General features: G+C 50.1%; 1 protein-coding gene and 2 non-coding genes across 3 annotated transcripts; 2 read left to right on the top strand and 1 right to left on the bottom strand.

Moving 5' to 3' along the window:
* The first annotated feature begins 1,606 nt into the window (after positions 1–1,606).
* On the top strand, positions 1,607–1,679 carry TRNAK-UUU. Its single transcript has one exon. It is a non-coding gene; the product is annotated as a tRNA-Lys (tRNA).
* A 1,061-nt stretch (positions 1,680–2,740) lies between these two features.
* On the bottom strand, positions 2,741–2,814 carry TRNAT-UGU. The gene has a single exon. It is a non-coding gene; the product is annotated as a tRNA-Thr (tRNA).
* Positions 2,815–11,699: 8,885 nt separating this feature from the next.
* On the top strand, positions 11,700–18,673 carry LOC120393855 (heat shock cognate 71 kDa protein-like). Its single transcript, XM_039518346.1, has 9 exons — positions 11,700–11,758; positions 13,012–13,221; positions 14,039–14,244; positions 14,386–14,538; positions 14,647–15,202; positions 15,617–15,819; positions 16,348–16,546; positions 17,054–17,286; positions 18,267–18,673. The coding sequence occupies exons 2-9, from the start codon at positions 13,017–13,019 to the stop codon at positions 18,342–18,344; spliced, it is 1,833 nt and encodes a 610-aa protein (XP_039374280.1). The 5' UTR covers positions 11,700–11,758; positions 13,012–13,016; the 3' UTR covers positions 18,345–18,673.
* Positions 18,674–19,516: the final 843 nt, after the last annotated feature.

Genomic DNA, 19,516 nt, shown 5'->3' on the forward strand with positions numbered 1-19,516 from the left:
GCTTCAACTGGAACTGCCTGTTGTTAAAGGCTGGTTTCCCCACGTCAGTTCCATAAGCTCTGCTAGAAACACCCTGGGTTCTCTCCTGCCTCAGTGGGAACTGGAGGGAATCGTCCCCTGCTGCCCTTGGCTCCAGGCTGGTTTTTCTGGGGAGGGGACGTGGAATTGATTTGTTTGCTGTTGAGAAGGGAGCCAGGCCAGTTCTCAGGGAACGAGAACTCCCAGCATCTTCCCAGCCCAGCCCAGCCCAGGCTGCTGCCCTGTCCCAGCCTCTGTTCCCCTGGGGCCCTGCGTGTTTGACTCTAGAGCAGGCCGGGGCAGCAGCTGAGGCAGAGGACAGCCTGGGCCAGGCAGATGCTAGGAGCAGAGCACCAGAGGCCTCTACTGGCTCCCTCCCCAGCAGCAAACAATCAGTCCCCACCCGCACCCGGGACAGCAGCCTGGAGCCAAGGACAGTGCCCAGTGGGGGTTTCTCTTTTTCCTCTTCCTGGGGTGAGCAGGGACCTGGGGGTGTTTCTAGCAGGGCAGTTGCAACTGAATTGGGGAACCAGCTTTTAATAACAGGCAGCTCAAGTTCAGACTAATTTTGTTACAATTTTCTTTATAATGTAAAATAATTCAAAAGTAAACGGGCAGGAATGATTGGAACTCTTTTCTCCCGGGCATAGAAAGAAACGGCTTTTGGCTTTTCATGATCCCGGAGTCAGGTTCATTCACTGTTCAGAAGCAACGTGCTCAGAAGCCTGTTGTGTTTCATTTCTTAGGTTCTGCTGCCATCGTGTGACCATTTCCTTCCCCTCCTTTCTGTCCAAAGCGCAGAGCCCAGTCCTCCAGGAGAGGACATCTTTCATCTTTCCTTCCTCAACAGCCCCCTTCCTTGGAGAGCCCTTTGCTGGGGTCTGGGTGGGGAACAGCCATTTCTGAGGATTAATTTCACACCATATTTGGTGTTGATATATAGATTTTACAGGCAGACTAGATCACTAGGGACCTCTGCTCTGACCTGATTCAGAACAGAGTCCAGAGAATTTTATCCAGTGACTCCTACAACCACCCCAAGATCTTCTGGCTGAACGAGGAAGGTTCATTCAGAAAGTCATTGTGTTTGGATGTAAAGGTGGGAAATGATGGGGAAATTGGCCCCTCTTTCAAGTTTAAATGTTGTAACTTCTACATCTAGACCGGGTGGCCAACCTGAGCCTGAGAAGGAGCCAGAATTTCCCAATGTAACTGCCAAACATGCACCTTTGTATGCAACTGCTGAGTCAGTTGTGAACCTTGCTACCATTATCATTATCCCTTCGAAATGATGATGGTGATGGACACTCGGCTCGATATCCCAGTGTGCCCTGGACGTCTACAGGTTGCATTAGCCAATCCAACCATTCGGCACTTGCAGATGGGCACCTCTGTATTGTGCCTGAGTCTTGTACAGCTATGAGAGGCTGGTAGATGCCGATATTTTCCCCTCTTTTTAACCAGCACTAATACCAGGCCAGGCCAGGGCTGGGAAGAGAGAGAGAGCAGCAGGTTTCCCCAATAGTTTCCTGCTTGATTTTTCTTGACTAGCTTCACCTCTGCACCAACTTGCACTTTTCCTATGTGAGCCTGGCTAGCTCAGTTGGCAGAGCATCAGACTTTTAATCTGAGGGTCCAGGGTTCAAGTCCCTGGTCAGGTGATAAACTTCTCAGTATGATTGTAAAAATCTGACTTTCTGGATTCTTCTTTGGTGTTACTCTTTCTCTTCAGGATTTTCCTTTCCTAAGAAGGGCCTTTGTGTGGGGGGGATTGAAGGAACAACTCCTTGACATCCCCTCTGTCCTTGCAGCCTGGAGGAATAAAGGCCTCTGGGCATAGAGCATGTTCCTCCCCTGCACACACACACACAGACAAACACACAGAATATCCCTAAGGAATTAGAATCACCTGCTGCCTTCCCCTGTCCTGCTGGATCCCCAAATGAAGATGCCCTTCAGCCCAAACCCATGTCCCCTCTTTTCCCAGTGCCCCTCAGACCCAACCCTCAGTCCCTCCTATGCTCACTGCTCCTCACTCCCAACTGGAGCCTGCTCCTCTTCACCCTTCTCCTCTGTCCCAACCCACAGCCCCCTCCTATTCCCAGTGCCCCTCAATCCCAACCCACAGCCCCCTCCTATTCCCAGTGCCCCTCAATCCCAACCCACAGACCCCCTCCTCATGCTGCTCCTCAAGCCCAACCCACCGCTCCCTCCTTCCCTCCAGCAGCAGGTGCTTCAGACCCCTCAGGAAGATTTTCTTGCAAGGTTTCGTGTATGAGTCTGCATGTGGATTTCACAGTATGTTGGAAATAGGTTGGGTTGCTTGCCGAAATGATCACTGGTGGCTGGTGTTGGATTCCCAGTCTCCATGTTATTGGGGCAGGAGAAACAAAGTGTTGTTATCCTTGATGTGTGAATCAAGGACTCAACCCTGTGTGTAAACTAAATGAGCTGCCCACAGATTCTGGAAGCCATAATGAGCATTTGGTGCGATAGCTCAGACCTGCCCCTGTCCCAGAGGGAGGGGACCACCTGCAAGGGGCTTGGACCACTGACCTATCAGCTCTTAACTCCCAAACTTTCAGTAACTCTATTATCAGTGCCAGTGAGTGTAATTTAAACCATAAGAAAAACCACACTGGGCTAGACCAAAGGTCCATCTAGCTCTGTATTTTATCTTCTGACAGTAGCTAATACCAGGTGCTCTAAAAGCATCTCAACAAGGCACCACTGGGAGTTGAACCCAGCATCTCCTGTTTACAAAACAGGTACTTTAACCAGCTAAACCATGGTGCCTGCCTGTGGCTAAAGTAGAGTGTCTGCTCACACCTGACTCCCTGCATCCCCACCTGGGCCCCACAAAGCAGAGCAGCAGGTGAGGTTTTTCTTGCAAGCTCTGTGTGTGTATGAATCTTTGGCCAGGTCTGCACTACAAAGTTATTTCAGCAGAATTATATTGCTCAGGTGTGTGAAAAACACACTATGCTCCCTCGGTTGGCACTGCAATGCCACATCTGGTGACAAAACTGCCCTGTTTTGGTGACCAAATAAAACCACTTCGATGAGCTTTTTGCAGCAAACTTAAAGTGACAGAGTGTCAGTGTAGACGCTGCTGTTCATTATATCACCATAACTGGCCTCCTCCAGTATCCCACTATGCCCTCTGTGAACTCGCCTGCCCTGCATTCCTGCTACAGAGCCATGGGCCCCCCTTTCATCACTCCGGGAAGTTCTGACAGCTGAGCCTGCTGCTCTGCTCCAGCAGCCAGGAGCAAATCACTGCCGTGGATGCTGCTCTCTCCCACACTGCGAACACAGAGCAGGGTAGCGGGAACTTCCTTACATGGGGGGGGGCACCGGCATCCGAACTGTGACACCCCCAGGACACCCCTTCCCTAGAGTAGGCTCTTACCTTCTAAACAGGGACGGCTGTTTTCTAGTAAAATCAGGAAAAGGGAAGGAGAAAACTCGAAAGAGGTTCCTCCTGGCACTCATGTCCGTGAACCCGAATACTCTCTCAGTCCTCAAAGAGAGACCTGGAGAAGGAGACTTGCTGAAGCAAAGCCACAGGGGTCTCTGAGGTTTCCCTGGCCCCTCGCCCCTGTCCTGCCTGGCTGATGTCAGCATCTGTCTGTGAGGTCACCACCTCCCCACCACCTTTGACCAATAGTCTGAGGTCCTGCAAAAGGCCTTTGTGATGTCACTGCCTGTCACGGACTCACAGATCGTGCCCACTCTTGGCCCCGTGCGGTCCGTGGGGGGTGCCCCTTTCAGTGCGACAGCCCTTCACGGGGGTCCACTCTCTCTCGGGGTCAGGCCCCTCCACCTCCTGGAGCCGCACCTCTCTGAGCCTTAGCACGTAACACCCCTCAGGGAGTCCACGCGCTCTGGACCCCCTGGGCCTCCTCACCCCCGAAGGGGTTGATGCCCCCTGTTCTCTAGCCCGGAGTGACCCTCAGCCAGCATAAAACAGGAGGGTTTATTGAGAGTTGAACACAGCACAGGAAACTCTCAGGGCCTCAGGCCTGGCCTCTCACAGTAACAGCACATCCCAGTCCCCTTGCAGCCAGGTGGGCTCTGCCTGCTTCCCCTCGCCAGCCCAGAGCCCCCCTGCTTCCCAGCTGGGCCTCCGATATCCCGGGCCCCAGGCCCCACCTCTGTCCATTGTCTTTTCTCCAGGTAAACAGGGTTGCCTGGGCCTCCTCCCCTCTCTGCCCCCCTCTGGCTGGAACAGGTTGGTCACGGGGTCCTCTCCCCGCAGCCCATTGTCCTCTCACTGGCCAGAACTGGCTGTGACTCCTGAGCTGGGTGTCCGGGTCACCAGGTCACCAGTCGCTGGGGTCTCCATCCTCCAGGCCATCAGCCAGGGTCCCAAGTCCCTCTCCGATCCTCTGTAACAACAAACTCCCTCTCCTCACCTCGTTAAACCAGTAACACCCGGGGACACTGAGTCCCGCTCCCTGTGCATGCGAACCACTGGAAAACACAGAAAACCCTAAGAAAATCCCCCACTTCGTCACAGAGCCCAGCAGACCTCTCCTCCTCTGGGCACCTAGAGCAGAGGCGGCTGGTACTGACGGCTCCAAGGGAAGGCTTAAAGCCACAGAGCAGCCGAGGGCAGGGCAAGAGGAGGGCAGGACCATGCCTATGTGTGGCCAGCAGACAGGCACAAAACACCCAGCCAGGCTGCTCCTGCCATGCCAAACCCCACTGAAGGCCACCCACAGACCAGCATGTGGAGAGGCTGCTGATGCTCTGTGGCCATTATCGAAGATGGTAGGAAAGCAGGGCCAGCCCCCCGGTGGCGCCTCTTACCGTTCCCACTCTCTGTGCTCACTTTGGCAGTGGGGCAGGAGATTTTACCCCAGCTGGCGAGAAGCAGAGAAACACCCAGGCTCCCAAGGTGCTATGTAGCAAGTACCTCCAGCACAGGGACAGGCGCACACTTGGAAGAGGGAAACTGCTCCACACTAGCCCGGGCAGCCGCCCATTTTCTCTGGCAAGTGAGGAAGGGCAAAGGCGAGACTGGAAGCACCTGGGGCTCATGCCCCAGCCTTTGTGACGCCCAACCCCCAACTCCTTCCCGGGGCTCTAGCTGAAGCCAGAGCATTGGCCTGAGCGGCCAAGAAGAGGTTCTAGCCCTGAAGGGAGCAGGACGTTCAGCCCAAAGATAAAACTGCACAAGCACAACCACGAAGGGACTCGACCCCTCGATTGCCTGATTCAAAGTCAGACGCCTTATCCATTAGGCCACGTGGTCACACAGAAAAAGGCCCTCCAGGCACTTCTTTGGAAAAGGCGACACTGACACATCCAACAAAGTGGGGATTCACCCACGAAAGCTCATGCTCCAATACGTCTGTTAGTCTATAAGGTGCCACACGACTCTTTGCTGCTTTTGCAGACACTGTGTTTCTCAGGTCAGCTACTGAGGGGGGCCAAGACTCCCTGGGCACAAGAAGTCGCGTTCCCAGTGAGATATGAGACTTAATTCTCTGGAGCCAGGTGCAGGGTTTGGCAGGGAGGCTCAGGCATGGGGGATTGGGGTGCAGCGGACGGACCGGCTGTCTAGGTGCAGAGATTTAGTTGCACTGAGGCACAGGAGGGAGGAGGAGGAGGAATCCTGCTGACAGGCAGTGGCCAGGGCCGGTGCAACCACTAGGCAAACTAGTCGGCTGCCCAGCGTGCCAAGTGGTTGGCGGCACCAAAAAGCACACTCAGGGTGGGCAGTGGAGTGGAGGTGAGCTGGGGCAGGGGGCTGGGAGGTGCGGGGGGAGGGCTGCCCGCAGCAAGTAACGGGGGTGGGGGCGTGCAGGTGAACCGCTCCCTGTCCCAGTTCACCTCTGCTCCGTCTTCTCCCCTGAGCACGCTGCCCCCTGTCTAATTCTCCTCCCCTCCCAGGCTTGCAGCACTAAACAGCTGATTGGCACCGCAAGCCTGGGAGGCAGGAGAAGTGGAGCTGTGCTGGCGAGCTCAGGGGAGAAGGCGGAGCGGAGGTGGGGAGCTCCTGCAGGGGGGGCTTCCCAGTTCCACCCCCCCACCCCTGCATGGTAAGTGGAGTGACCCAGCCCCAGCCTGCTCTGCTCCCCTGGCTCATGTTGGTGTTGGCTGGATTTGTGCAGGTGTTCATGTATGTTTGCAATTGTGTGTGTGTGCTCTGCTGCCCTCTGCCGGCGCGACAACTGTTTCTCTGTATGTCACAGCCCCCGTACCGTCGATCCCAGTGGTGATTTCCCCATGTTACAAGGGCTGGCTGGCCTGACCCTTCTCCCCTCTGCAGAGTGTGGTGCAGCTCACCCCCTGTGGGGCAGAAGTGCCAAGGTGCAGGGTGCTGGGCTCTAATGCACCTGGAGAGCAGCTCAGGTGAGGCTGGGCAAGGTAATAATAATTGGAGATATACCAATCTCCTAGAGCTGGAAAGGACCTCAAATGGGCATCAAGTCCAGCCCCCTACCTTCACTAGCAGGACCAATTTTTGCCCCAGATCTCTAAGTGGCCTCCTCAAGGATTGAACTCATAACCCTGGGTTTAGTAGGCCAATGTGCAAAGCACTGAGCTATTCCTCCCCCCTATAAGTCCATAGTCCAGAGGGTTGAGCAGGAAAGAGGCACAGTGGAGATGTTTCCAGGGCCTCACATAACTTCTGCCATGTGGAGGGAAAGCCGTTGTTTCAAAGTCCTCAGCACAGCTAGTGGAAAATCACAGGTGAAAGATGGGAGCTTGGAGTCACATGGGCAAGTCCACATCCATGCTTGATTTTGCTCAGTTATTGCAGGATGGATACTTTGCAGGATACGTCAGATGGAACGTTCACAGAAAAGTCTGTTCAGTGTAGATGGGTGTCTGCCATGGTCCACTGTGAGTTGTGTCCTTTTGATGGGCCACTCACTGGCTAACTACCTTGTGGGCGTTACCCCAGGAGCAAACGTATTTGAAATACAAGTATGGAGCCAGTGCTCACAACTTCAAGTACAAAAATTATACATGCATACAAATAGCATCATCATATTCAGCAAATCATAATCTTTTCATACACATCTTACATGCCACATTTTGTACCAGATTTGTAGCAAATATATAACAGTGGTTGCAATAATGATCTATATGCTCATATTTTAATCAGATAATGTCACCTGATTTTTGCATCTCCCTGTCAAAATACAACTGACACGTGTGGCTTTCTACAGAGTGTCATGATGTTAAAGTTGGGGAATTCAGTCTCTGTACTTGTGTGTAGGGGGTATTGCTTTGTGCCAGGCACACCGGGCTGTTAGCTGCACCCACTGTCCTTGCCAGGGGGCCCTGCTGAACCCTGGGCGGCTGCACTGCAGTGCTGGGGTGACTCTGCAGGGGGAGAAGCTGCTGTGGAGCAATGTTGAGCAGGTGCAGGAAGGAGCCGGGGTCACTATTCACATTCTGAACTGCACAATTTTCCAAATTTGGGAATGTCCGAGAACAATTCTAAGGGGAAGGTGAATGCAGATCAGTGACACTGGAGGTGCCCAGACCACCAACGGGGGCGGCGTGGAAATTAATAATGGGAAGATCATTTGTGAAATGAATCGTCACTGACAAGTATTGTCTCTGTCTTCACGTTGTGGTGTTAGTTAGAAGAATCAGGACATATTTTTACTATATTAATTAAACACTTAATTTTATTTAATCAAGCCAAAAACTTAGTGTCACTTATTTTTTCTCTGTCCTAGCAAGAATGAATTGAATTTCGTGACTTTCTGGAAAGTGCAGAGAGATTGAATGTGGGGAATTCAGTCTCTGTGTTTGTGAGCTGATGTTTTCCTCTCACAGGTCAGTGCCTGCATTGAAATACCCAGAGGGATCTAAGGGCTGGTGTACGCTGGGCACTGAACTGGCAGAGCGACGTCTCTCAGGGTGTGAAAAATCCCCACCCCAGACCCATAGAGTTAAGGTGACCTAAGCCCTGGTTAGAATTGTTCTGTCAATGCAGCTATTACAGGGATGGGAAAACCCCTCTAGTCACTGTCTACTCCAAAGTGCTATAGCAGTGCCACAGCAGCGTTTTAAGTGTAGACAGAGTGAAACTAGATCTGGCTCCAGTTTGCACTGTGGATGCTCAGGTACTAAGACTACAGTAATAATAATAATAATAATAACAATTCAGTGTTTCTGTAGTTAGCAGGATTTGAACCCACACAGGGCAACCCCAATGGATTTCTAGTCCATTGCCTTAAACACTCAGCTACAATTACTTCATATATGGGTGCTTGAATGTGGGTGAAGGACTCAGGCTGAGAAATGATTTTAAAAGGGGTTGTTTCATTTATTGGCCTGATTAAAAACTATGCCTAAAAGGCAGCCACTGTTGTTAGTACTTGTACCTGTGTAGGGACACCCCAATGGGTGTCAAGTCCATTGTCTTCACCAGGGGCAGTCGATTATTTTATCAAGGTACAAATTTCTTGGTCAAGTTCTAATCACCAGAGAAAACAATACACTGCTGATAAGAAGAAGTACATAAAAAGATTTTGCAGCCACCATGGGCATAACTATGATGTGTGCAGCCCAAGGTTTTCCTCCCCCCAGCCACACATCCTCACCCCCTCATGCTGGCTCGTCTGCTTGGCCCCCTGCCCCCTCTCGGGGGGCGCTGTGCAGCGTGGCTGGGGATTGTGCAATGGCCCAGCACCAGGCAACACAGAACGGACACCACACGCCCTGCCCTGCCTCACCTGAGCTACTCTCCAGGTGCATTGGAGCCCAGTGCCCTGCACCTGGGCCCTCCTGCCCCCAGGGGGTGAGCTGCAGCCCCCGCCACACTGCGCAGAGGGGAGAAGGGTCAGGCCAGCCAGCCCTTGTAAGATGGGGAAATCACCACCGGGGGTCGACGGTATGGGGGCTGTGACATATGGAGAAACGGTTGTTGCGCCGGCAGAGGGCAGCAGAGCATTCGCACACACATACACACACACACACAATTGCAAACATACACAAACACATGCATGAATCCAGCCACACACACACACACACTTGCTAATATACACAAACACCCGCATAAGTCCAGCCAACACCAACACAACTACTAACAGATGCAAACACACACACAAATCCAGCCACATGAACACACACCTGCACAGCCACAATAACCCCCACAGCTGCAATAACTCCCCCACACAACCACTGCAGAAAACCAGACATACACAAAAACACACAGAAATAGACACACACACACACACCATCCCCATTCTGTACACACACCTTGGGTCACTCACTGTGACACTGACCACTTCAATTGGATGGGGGGCCCAGCACCGTGGCTATTCCCTGCCCTCCAGGGCTTGTGTAGGTGGCAGAGTGAGGCCACAGGAGGCACGATCCAGTGCCAGCCAAGGGGGGCTTAGAGGTGGGGAGGGGGGCTGTGGTTTCTGCACCACCTGGTTCCTGGCACAGGCTCCTTCCAGGATTTGCAGTTCTTACCCCATCAGAACTTCCTGCTCAGCCCCCTCCTGCTGTGCAAGATGGTTGGGGGGGGAGATGGGAACTTGTGAAGGTTTTTATTCTTCCTCTGAATCATGTAGCACTGGCCACTGTTGGTGATAGGATACCTTATAGGCCCACTGACCTATTTTGCTATGGAAAATCCTATGGTATATTAGATAGTGAAGTACATTATGCAGGGGAACAGGATTACACCTTTCACCAAAGCATCCAGAATTGGCCACTGTCTGAGGCAGAATATCAGCTAAAATAGACCTCAGAAAGTTCTGGTGTGGCATACTGTAATGTTCTATAATAGAAGATTGAAGAAGTAGACACATTTGTTTTGCCTCCCTCTGAAGCATTCAGCATTAGACACTATTGGAGATAGGACAGCAGACAAAATGGACTATTCATCTATTCCACCGCATGGTAGTGGTAATAATGATTGGTAGATTATCTACAGTGCTTTTCATTAGATTGCTGAGTGCTTTACAGAAGAGGTCAGTATCATTTTCCCCATTTTATAGATAGGGGAACTGAGGCATGAGATGCCGTGACTTGCCCATGGTCACCATGGTAGGCCCGTGAGACAAACCAGGTCTTCTGAGTCCCAGTCTAGTGCTCTAACCACTAACCACACTGCCTCCCGTATGGTTTGGTATTACACAGTGAGATGCAAACAGTGCATGATCGCCATTAAAATATCATGTATTAGCCATTGTTGGAAATGAACCCACACTACTTAAACAACTGATTTATCCCTTTATGGAGAAGCCTATGGTATGATATTGCACAGTAGGATACATAGGAATTAAACAGCTGTGTCCTGGCCACTGGTGAAGACAGGATACTAGGTTAGATGCGTCAGTGGCTGATCCACTGTCAGTACTTCTAGTCTGGCATGGTGGGTGAAGTATGTGATGATGGAGAGGTGGGGTGCATTACACTTTTCTGGGAAGCAGTGTTACTCAATCTCTTCACATTAGCAACTCCTTATTCAACGCGAAATTGTTTTGTGACTATTCCCCAGACATTTACTATTGAAAAGTAAAATAAACAAACAAAAACAAACCAATGGTAATATATTTAATCTGTGCCTGTACTTGTTTTCAAAGGTTGACCGAGAACACTTGACCTTGAAGAGTACGGACGAGCAGGCAGTGGGAGAGGGGCTTTTTTTTTTGCCTTTAATCATTAATAATACATAGCTCTTATATACAATAAACTCAGGCCGACCTAGCTACATCACTCAGGGAAGTGAGACGTTTGGTCCCTCTTCCCCCCATGCCGTGGCTATGCCAACCTATGCCCTGGTGTAGACAGGGCTCTGTGATTGAAGAATTCTTCCCAGCTGCCTGCCTGGGGTGGGGTTATGGGGTGCGGAACAATGTTTATGGTGGGGGTGCTGAGAGCCACTGAACCAAACTGTAAATCCCGTCTATAATGGAACCACTGCAAGTCAGGGGGTGCTGCAGCCCCCCCCCCCCCGCAGTTCCAGCACCTATGGGTGAGGATGGCTGACTACAGCGACTGAAGGACCCCTCTGGCCGCCGCAGCGTCTACACCACCGGCGCCCAGCGACACGCTGCAGGGACTGGGGGGTGAGGGGAGCAGGGCCTGGCATCAGCCCCAGGCAGCGGGGAGGGGCCGGGAGTGGGGCACCACGGGACGGGCGGAGGGCTCCGGGGCGTGGCTGTAGCGCCACTGGGGTCCCTGAAGCCCCGGCCTGGGCCGCGCGTCTCGAATTGGGCCCCTTGGACTCCCGGCCCCGCCCACAGCTAAGCCGCCATTTTGTTTCCCTGCCCCGCGCCCCCCGCGGCCGCGGCTCCCGCCTAGGCACCGAGCGCGGCCCGCTCCGCGATCGGGTCGGACTCGCCTCCGCCCACCCTCCCCGGTTCGGAATATGCAAATACAGCCACGCTGTGATACGATTGGTTAAATTACCGGCCCACCCGCCGGCGTCAAGTTCTGTTTATGCAAATACAGCGGCATCCTGGAGCTCTGATTGGAGCCCGCCCTCCCTCCGCTCCACCCCGTCCGGCCGCCGGGCCCCGGCATGAAGGTTGGGGAACGCGGCCGGCCGGCCCGCCTCCTTCCTGTGTGCGTCACTGAGGGGGCGTGCTCCGCTCGCCGCGATTGGCTCCTGCCGGGGGAGGCGCGGCAGGATTGGCCGGCGGGCGGGAAGGGGCGTGGTATATAAAGTGAGGCGGGGCCGGGGGCCGCTCTCCAGGCTGCAGCTTCGCTTTCGCTTTCTCCGCCTGCCGGAGCCGCTGGCGCTGGCCGGGTAGGAGCGGGGCCTTGTCTGGCGGGTACCCGCGAGCGGCCGCGGCCCAGCCGGGCTCGGGGCGGTCGCGGGTCAGTGCTGCCCGGGGGGGGGGCCCGACGCAGGGGGTGGCGAGAGCGCAAGCGCTAGAGCGCCTGGCTTCCCTGCCATGTGATGCGGTGGGGGATGCTGGGACATGTAGTCCAAGGGCCTGGCCCACCTGTGGTCTGTGTGAAGTGATGCATGCTGGGGTCTTCACACCCCCGCTTTGCTTCCTGGCTGCTGCTTTGGTGCAGTGTGGAGACTTCGCTTCCCAGCATGCACTGTGCCCCCTTATCCCATGGGGCTGGAATGACCTGCTGCTGCATGCCGGGAGGTTCGCTCTGCAGAGCAGGATTCAATTGCAGCTACGTTTTTTCCATCCCGTCATCTTTTGTTGGCCAAATGGCTCAAATTACAACATGTAATACAGGATTCTGTACCCTAGGCATGGACTGTGGCTTGTCTACCGGACTAAAAGGCCATGTGACCTTAAGGTTGAGCTGTAAATGTAGACTTCATGAGTCAGGGGAGAGGAAGTGCGTGTGAGGAACTGGGAGCAAGAGGCGTGCAAGGAGCTGAGATGGCTGAGACGGGATGGATGGAGCATCCCCTTTGCAGAGAAGACACCGCCCTGTCCCGTTCCTGACTCGCCCTGACTGACACCCATCACCATTCAGAAGAAACATTGTCCCATGGAGCCTGGGCTTGGAGACCTGCAACTCTCTGGCCTCCCCAGGAAACCCCTTGGATTTCAATGTCCCCTTCACTTCCGCTTAGCCTGGCAATGTGACATCCTGCCTCCTCCCAGAGCATAGACCCCCGTGCCCCCTTCATATCCCACTCCTCCTTCCCTTGCAGCGCCACATCCCCCACCTTAAAAAAAAAAAAAAAAAAAAAACTTGTAAGGGACTTTGTCCTATCAGATAAGCTTTTTTGGTTCACTCTGAGGCCACATGGTATCCTGTGCATGTTGTGTGCCTTTGTTCTAGTAGCTACTCTGCAACTCAACTCCACGTTAATTATTGATACTTTGCACGTAAGCAAATAGAAACATGAGCTACTAAACTCATGAAGTTTAAATCTTGCTACTGTTGCTAATGTTTTTAGTTTTTTTTAAAAAGGAAAACATTAGTTCCACTAACTTCTATCTTGTACCTGATGTAGGTCATTTTTAAACATGGGCTAACAAACTGAAGTGTTTGCATGTGTAGTAAACAAGCTTCTTATTACAGGCAAAATGTCTAAGGGGCCAGCAGTTGGAATTGATCTTGGCACCACGTATTCCTGTGTTGGTGTCTTCCAACATGGCAAGGTGGAAATCCTTACCAATGATCAGGGTAACAGGACCACGCCAAGTTATGTTGCCTTCACAGATACAGAGAGGCTGATTGGCGATGCTGCAAAAAACCAAGCTTCAAGGAATCCTACTAACACAGTCTTTGGTAAGAAAAATGAAATGAGACTTTAAAACTGGGATCAGAGTACTTCAATCGTGTAACCATTAAACTGAATAAAGTTGCTGTATCATTGCTTAGCTAGCATAAAGTGTATAGCTCTTCAGCTTGTTAGGGGGTATAGCATCATGCAGAATTGGGCTCTCTAATTTGGATGTAGATGGAAGTTAGAGGCCTCGCTTCTCCATTGTTTCCATTTTGGCATCAGTTTAGGTAGCAGTGTATTTGCTTTCGATGAACACATTCTGGGAATGGAGGAACAAATGCCATCTTTTTTACAGCACATCCTGTTGTGCAGGTTGGTGCTCAAATTGGCATGAGGCATAAGTTATTTAGACTCCAAGTTTGATTCATAGTCCTTAAGCTAAAATGATCCTAGTTAATTATTATTTTCAGCTTTCATTGAGTTCAGCTGTTCCATTTTAATTAGTATACAGTTGGACTTTAAATCAGTGGTTTTCAACCTGTAATCTGCAGACTGCCTAAGATATCCAGAGCAGTCTGCACATCCAAGGTTGAAAACTACTGCTCTAAATCATGCAACCTCCATTTACCCTATAAAGTGGAGATTTTTGCTGTTGTCCTGATACTAGTAGATAGGATGGCTTAAATGTGCTCATACCATGGCAGGAGTTAAGTCTCCATAATTCCAGTGACCAAAATAGCTAGATATTTGGGGAGCGGAGTTATTGTGGAGTTGCCTCATGTTAACTTAGACACAGGACATAACTGAAATGCTAATGACAGCATGTGTTTGTAGAATGATGAATTGGAGTTGTTACTGATAATAGTTAACCCTTTTCAGGTGCAAAGCGGCTGATTGGTCGTAGATTTGATGATGCTGTTGTCCAGTCTGACATGAAACATTGGCCTTTCACTGTTGTGAATGATGCTGGCAGGCCAAAAGTCCAGGTCAACTACAAAGGGAAGACCAAAAGCTTCTACCCAGAGGAAATATCTTCCATGGTATTGACTAAGATGAAGGAGATTGCAGAAGCATACCTTGGGAAGGTGAGATTAAGAGCTGAGTTTACTCAGCTAACTCTCCTAGAATTTAAGGGGTTAATAGTTTCAAACCTAGCTTGAGCTTGATTTCATCTACCATGTAGATGAAAGTCTCAGATGATTCTGACTTCTTTCTCCTGCCCATAGACTGTTACCAATGCTGTGGTCACAGTACCAGCCAGCTTTAATGACTCCCAGCGCCAGGCCACAAAAGATGCTGGAACCATTGCAGGTCTCATTGTGCTCCGGATCATCAATGAACCGACAGCTGCTGCTATTGCTTATGCTTTGGACAAGAAGGTGAACAAGCTGTACTATAACACAGCTAAACAGCATAGTAGATTGTTGTTAATCAGTTCAATATTGGTGAGATGTAACATCAGTAACAAAACTCTCTATTCCTTACAGGTTGGAGCTGAAAGGAATGTCCTGATCTTTGATCTTGGTGGTGGCACTTTTAATGTTTCAATCCTCACTATTGAGGATGGCCTCTTTGAAGTAAAGTCAACTGCAGGTAATAACCACTTGGGTGGGGAGGACTTTGATAACCGCATGGTCAATCATTTCATTGCTGAATTCAAGCACAAGCACAAGAAGGATATTACCGAGAACAAGAGAGCAGTTCGCCGTCTCCGCACAGCTTGTGAACATGCAAAGCGTACCCTCTCCTCTAGCACTCGGGCTAGTATTGAGATTGACACTCTCTATGAGGACATTGATTTTTACACCTCGATTACCAGAGCTCGTTTTGAAGAGTTAAATGCTGATCTGTTCCGTGGCACTCTGGATCCTGTGGAGAAGGCCCTGCAGGATGCCAGACTAGACAAATCACAGATCCATGATATTGTACTGGTTGGTGGGTCCACCCAAGTCCCCAAGATTCAGCAACTGCTCCAGGATTTCTTCAGTGGCAAAGAGTTGAACAAGAGCATCAATCCTGATGAAGCTGTGGCTTACGGTGCAGGTAACTCATTCCCCCAATAACTTTTTGGCTTGTAATGCCAGGTTTGATCATGGGTATAGATGTATGTAAAGTCTGCAAAAGACTAACACAGCACTCAAGCCATGGCTAGTAAGCGATCGTCTCCCAGGTTTACACTTAAATGTTGGTGACCTGTGGATCACAATGGCATCAATGAGAAATCACTTACACTTAGTTGAATACTGTGCATATTTCTTAAATCCTATTGGATAGCATCTTTCCAGTTCAATTGCGTTGATGAATTTGGTTCCAAATTCATCCATACTTTCCACCAGAAGTGGACTGATAGTTAAAATCTTCCGTGAATGTCCGAGCGAGTTAAAAGAAACCTGTCTTTCCAGTGACAGTATTTTACTTTGTAGTGTCTTCACACAGCTTCTTTTTTTTTTTTTCCAGCTGTTCAGGCTGCCATCTTGTGTGGCGACAAGTCTGAGAATGTAGCAGACCTGCTGCTGGTGGATGTCACTCCTCTGTCTCTTGGTATCGAAACAGCTGGACGTGTCATGACGGTCCTGATCAAGCGAAACACTAGAATCCCCATCGAGCAGACTCAGACATTCTCCACTTACTCTGACAACCAGCCTAGTTTTCTGATTCAAGTATGTATCTGGGCTGGAGTAATATTCTTCAAATGGTTAAGGGGCTGCTACTCAATTCCCTTCAGTCTCTGTACTGCAACAAAACTAGCATAATCTGGTCTCAGGTACTGAGAACCTCCAGTTTAAACTTCAAACTCCTCTTGTAAGGAAGTACTGTACTTGTAATGGAAGTTATCTGCTGATGAGTGCGCAGGTCAATCTCGGTGAGTAGACTCTCTCTTAAGGCATGGTAGGTTTTGAAGAATCCCTTCCCTGTTTGAGAGTTGATTTGTGAAGGAGTAACTTACGGCTGCTATGATAACATTCCAAAAATCATTTGTAGCTTCTACTAGAGGTTGAAAAACCCATGTTGGCTCAAAGTACCTTCCTTGGATGTCTGAGCGACCATAACACATACTTCACTTGACTTCCTGATCCTCAGGAAAATACTAGTTTGCAAGTAACACAGATTAAACTTCATATAGCAAAATACTTACACTCATCTTGTTGGCCCTTGTTTCTTCTCCGCCCTGCCCCACCCCCGGCCAGGTCTATGAAGGGGAGAGAACCATGACAAAAGACAACAACTTGCTGGGCAAGCTTGAGCTGACTGGCATCCGTCCAGCTCCAAGGGGTGTACCTCAACTTGAAGTAAAATTTGATATTGATGCCAATGGCCTCCTTAATGTGTCTGCTGTGGACAAGAGTACTGGCAAGGAGAACAAGATCACAATTACCAATGACAAAGGTAGGCAGTGCATAGTCCAGGTGGGGTGGGGGAGGAGATGCAAGAGGGCTGCAGTAGTTTGTAGGACTGCATAATGTCACCTGAAGTGGGTGGGTGAGTGCATATACCAGTGATTCGTAGAATGGAAGGCCAATCTTATTGCTCTAGGGGTACTGGAACCACCAACTCCAGCTCCTTTCCCAGAACAACCACCACCTTGCTGGGGTGTACCCCAAGCTAAAGCAGCTGCCTGGTCACCCATTCATGCTGATGAGGAATGTTAAAACCATGTTGCAAATTACACAGGCATTACAGTCTGATAAAACCTTAACATTGGCTTGTTTTTTGTTTTGTATTTGTTCCTCTCATCTTCAGGGATACAGTGGTTCTCCATACTGTACACTCCAAAAAGGAAGTATGGGTTGATGTAGATAGTTTGAAGCCTAAAAATCTCATTCCATGAGTACAATATTTCTTATAGTAATGTGGCCTACAAACTTAATCCAACTGACTTACCGTATCTTACAGGTCGCTTAAGCAAGAAAGACATTGAACGCATGGTCCAGGAAGCAGAGAAATACAAAGCAGAAGATAAGAAACAGCTTGATAAGGTGTCTTCCAAGAATTCTCTAGAATCCTATGCTTTCAATATGAAGGCCACTGTTGAAGATGAGAAGCTCCAGGGCAAGATCAGTGATGAGGACAAACAGAAAATCCTGGACAAATGCAATGAAATTATCAACTGGGTGGATAACAATCAGGTATGTGAAAATTATAGCTCCATGAGAAGAATTTTCATCATCCAAAAACTGGAATTAAAAGCTCCAACAAAGCTTCCTGACTCATTTTAACCTGACAAGGAACACACTTATCGAAGTGTGCAGCAACAGATGGGCAAGTCTCCTGCCATTGTAATCTTAACTAGTGTCTTTTGTATTGTAATGGCTTACAGAAGGCAGCAGTACCAAAATCCAAGGTGGGATCCTAGTTTCTATGGGCAGGCTGTAGCTATTGGCCTAGATTGAGTGGCAGGAGATAGCTAATGGTCGCTATGACGAGAGTGACACCAAAGCCATTCGTAGTTTCCACCAGCAGTCGAAAGACTTGTGTTGGCTTAAAGTACCTTTCTTGGATGTCTGAGTGACCATAAAATCTTTCTAAAAGACTTGCCTTAATAAATGGATTTCTCCTGGTGGTACAAGATACAATGTCAGATCAGATTCTAGTTACCAACTCAGCTAAAAGAAAGGGATTCCTGAATATTTCCTTTCCTGAGTGGACATCTTGCACTCATGAATTGAATTAAAAAGCAATTCCTTGCCAAAACTGCTCTGACTGTCTCTTTGACTGGCCTATAAGATGTTAACGCTGTAGATTACATAGGTTCCAAGCTCTTTAGCAGTGGTTACTGTTAATCTGTAGCTTTCCTTCTGCTTAATTTTTTGTCCATATTTACACTTTGTTCTAGATTCTGAATTCCTCTATGTAGCTTGTCAAATGCCTAGCTTGGCATACTACTCTCCCCCACCTATCCTTGTCACCCAGGCAAGCGGAAATTGACTAATAGTGCAAGCCTCCCCCACCCCACATGGGGTTTGCATAAAGTACACTGTGGCTTAAGCTGCCATCTTAACCCTGACCCAAGGTAAATGGGAAAATATAAGCAGTAGGTTGGTTCTTGAGCTGGCTTTCCAGGGGCGCACTTGCAGTGAGTGTACAAATTGTTCTCTATATGTTCCAGGCTGCTGAGAGAGAAGAGTTTGAACATCAACAGAAGGAGCTGGCGAAGGTCTGCAACCCCATCATCACCAAGCTGTAGCAGAGTGCAGGAGGGATGCCTGGTGGCATGCCTGTTGCATTCCCTGGTGGTTGGAGCTGCCCGATCTGGAGGGGCCTCATCTGGACCTTGAGGAGGTGGATTAAATGCACAGGAAGCAACCTTCCACAGCTGGCTATTGTAATAAGAGGAGGCCCTGAAACAAAGCCTTGTATTAGAGGCCCAGTATGAAGCCCAAAGCCTGGACTAAAGTAATGGTCAAGACTTTACTAATGTAAAGCAAAGTTAAGCTGTGAGCCAGAGGCAGGCCCTGCTCACAGAAGCTGGCAAGGAAAGAGCAAGATACAGACCTAAAAGGTCCTGGACACCAGGTATCATACAGTTCCAAAAATTGCCCATTCCACACAGATAACAAGGAAGAGGCTGACCCATCCTGAAGATGGGCAAAGGGGTAATATGATGGATAGAGTTGTTTTGTTCATACCAACATGTGTACAAGGTGAGAGGCGGCACCTTGCTACGCAGAGGGGTTGTACCTCAATACGTCAGGACTGATGTATAACTTGTTTGTACCTGGGGATAAGAATGCATCCCTGGGGCAGTGGAGTGTCCTGCCACTGACTGAGCCGGTCCATTGTTGGGGCACATATTTGTAGTATGTCCTGTAGAGTCTGCTGGAAACTATTACTGTGCTTCGTTTGACAATAAACCTGGCCGGGTGCCTTATTAGAATCTGCGGTCCTTGGAAGTTCTCTCAGGGTCTGCTGTCAGCTCTCTGCAGAGCCAGGGTAGCACACAGAGGGAACATGCATGCAGCCAACTGATCTGAACATTGAACAGAGCAGAGTACCACACTGGTGGCATCTGACACCCAGGGGCGGCTCCAGGCCCCAGCACACCAAGCGGGTGTGGGGGGCACTCTGCCGCTGGTCCCGCGGCTCCCATGGACCTCCTACAGGCGTGCCGGCAGAGGGTCCGTGGGTCCCGCGGCTTCAGTGGACCTCCCGCAGGCATGCCGCTGTGCTTGGGGTGGCAAAATGTCTAAAGCCGCCCCTGCTGACAACAGCTATTTCTTAGCATCGAAGCAGTTGAAGAAAACTCCATTTGAGCTGCTATATAAATTGTTTCTGGGCATTTTAGGCATTCTAAATCCTTGAACATGTGCACAGGGATGGGAAGGTGAACACGATTGCACTTTATTAGAGGGGTGTGTG

This window comes from Mauremys reevesii, unplaced genomic scaffold (genome assembly GCF_016161935.1).
Source record: "Mauremys reevesii isolate NIE-2019 unplaced genomic scaffold, ASM1616193v1 Contig35, whole genome shotgun sequence".
NCBI classification, from domain to species: Eukaryota; Metazoa; Chordata; order Testudines; family Geoemydidae; genus Mauremys; species Mauremys reevesii.

Bases quoted from the DNA above. Each gene is read 5' to 3' on its own strand.
- LOC120393855 (XM_039518346.1), top strand. From the start codon at position 13,017: ATGTCTAAGGGGCCAGCAGTTGGAATTGATCTTGGCACCACGTATTCC. The intron at 14,539-14,646 runs GTGAACAAGCTG...TATTCCTTACAG, and splicing joins CTTATGCTTTGGACAAGAAG to GTTGGAGCTGAAAGGAATGT. The intron at 17,287-18,266 runs GTATGTGAAAAT...TATATGTTCCAG, and splicing joins ACTGGGTGGATAACAATCAG to GCTGCTGAGAGAGAAGAGTT.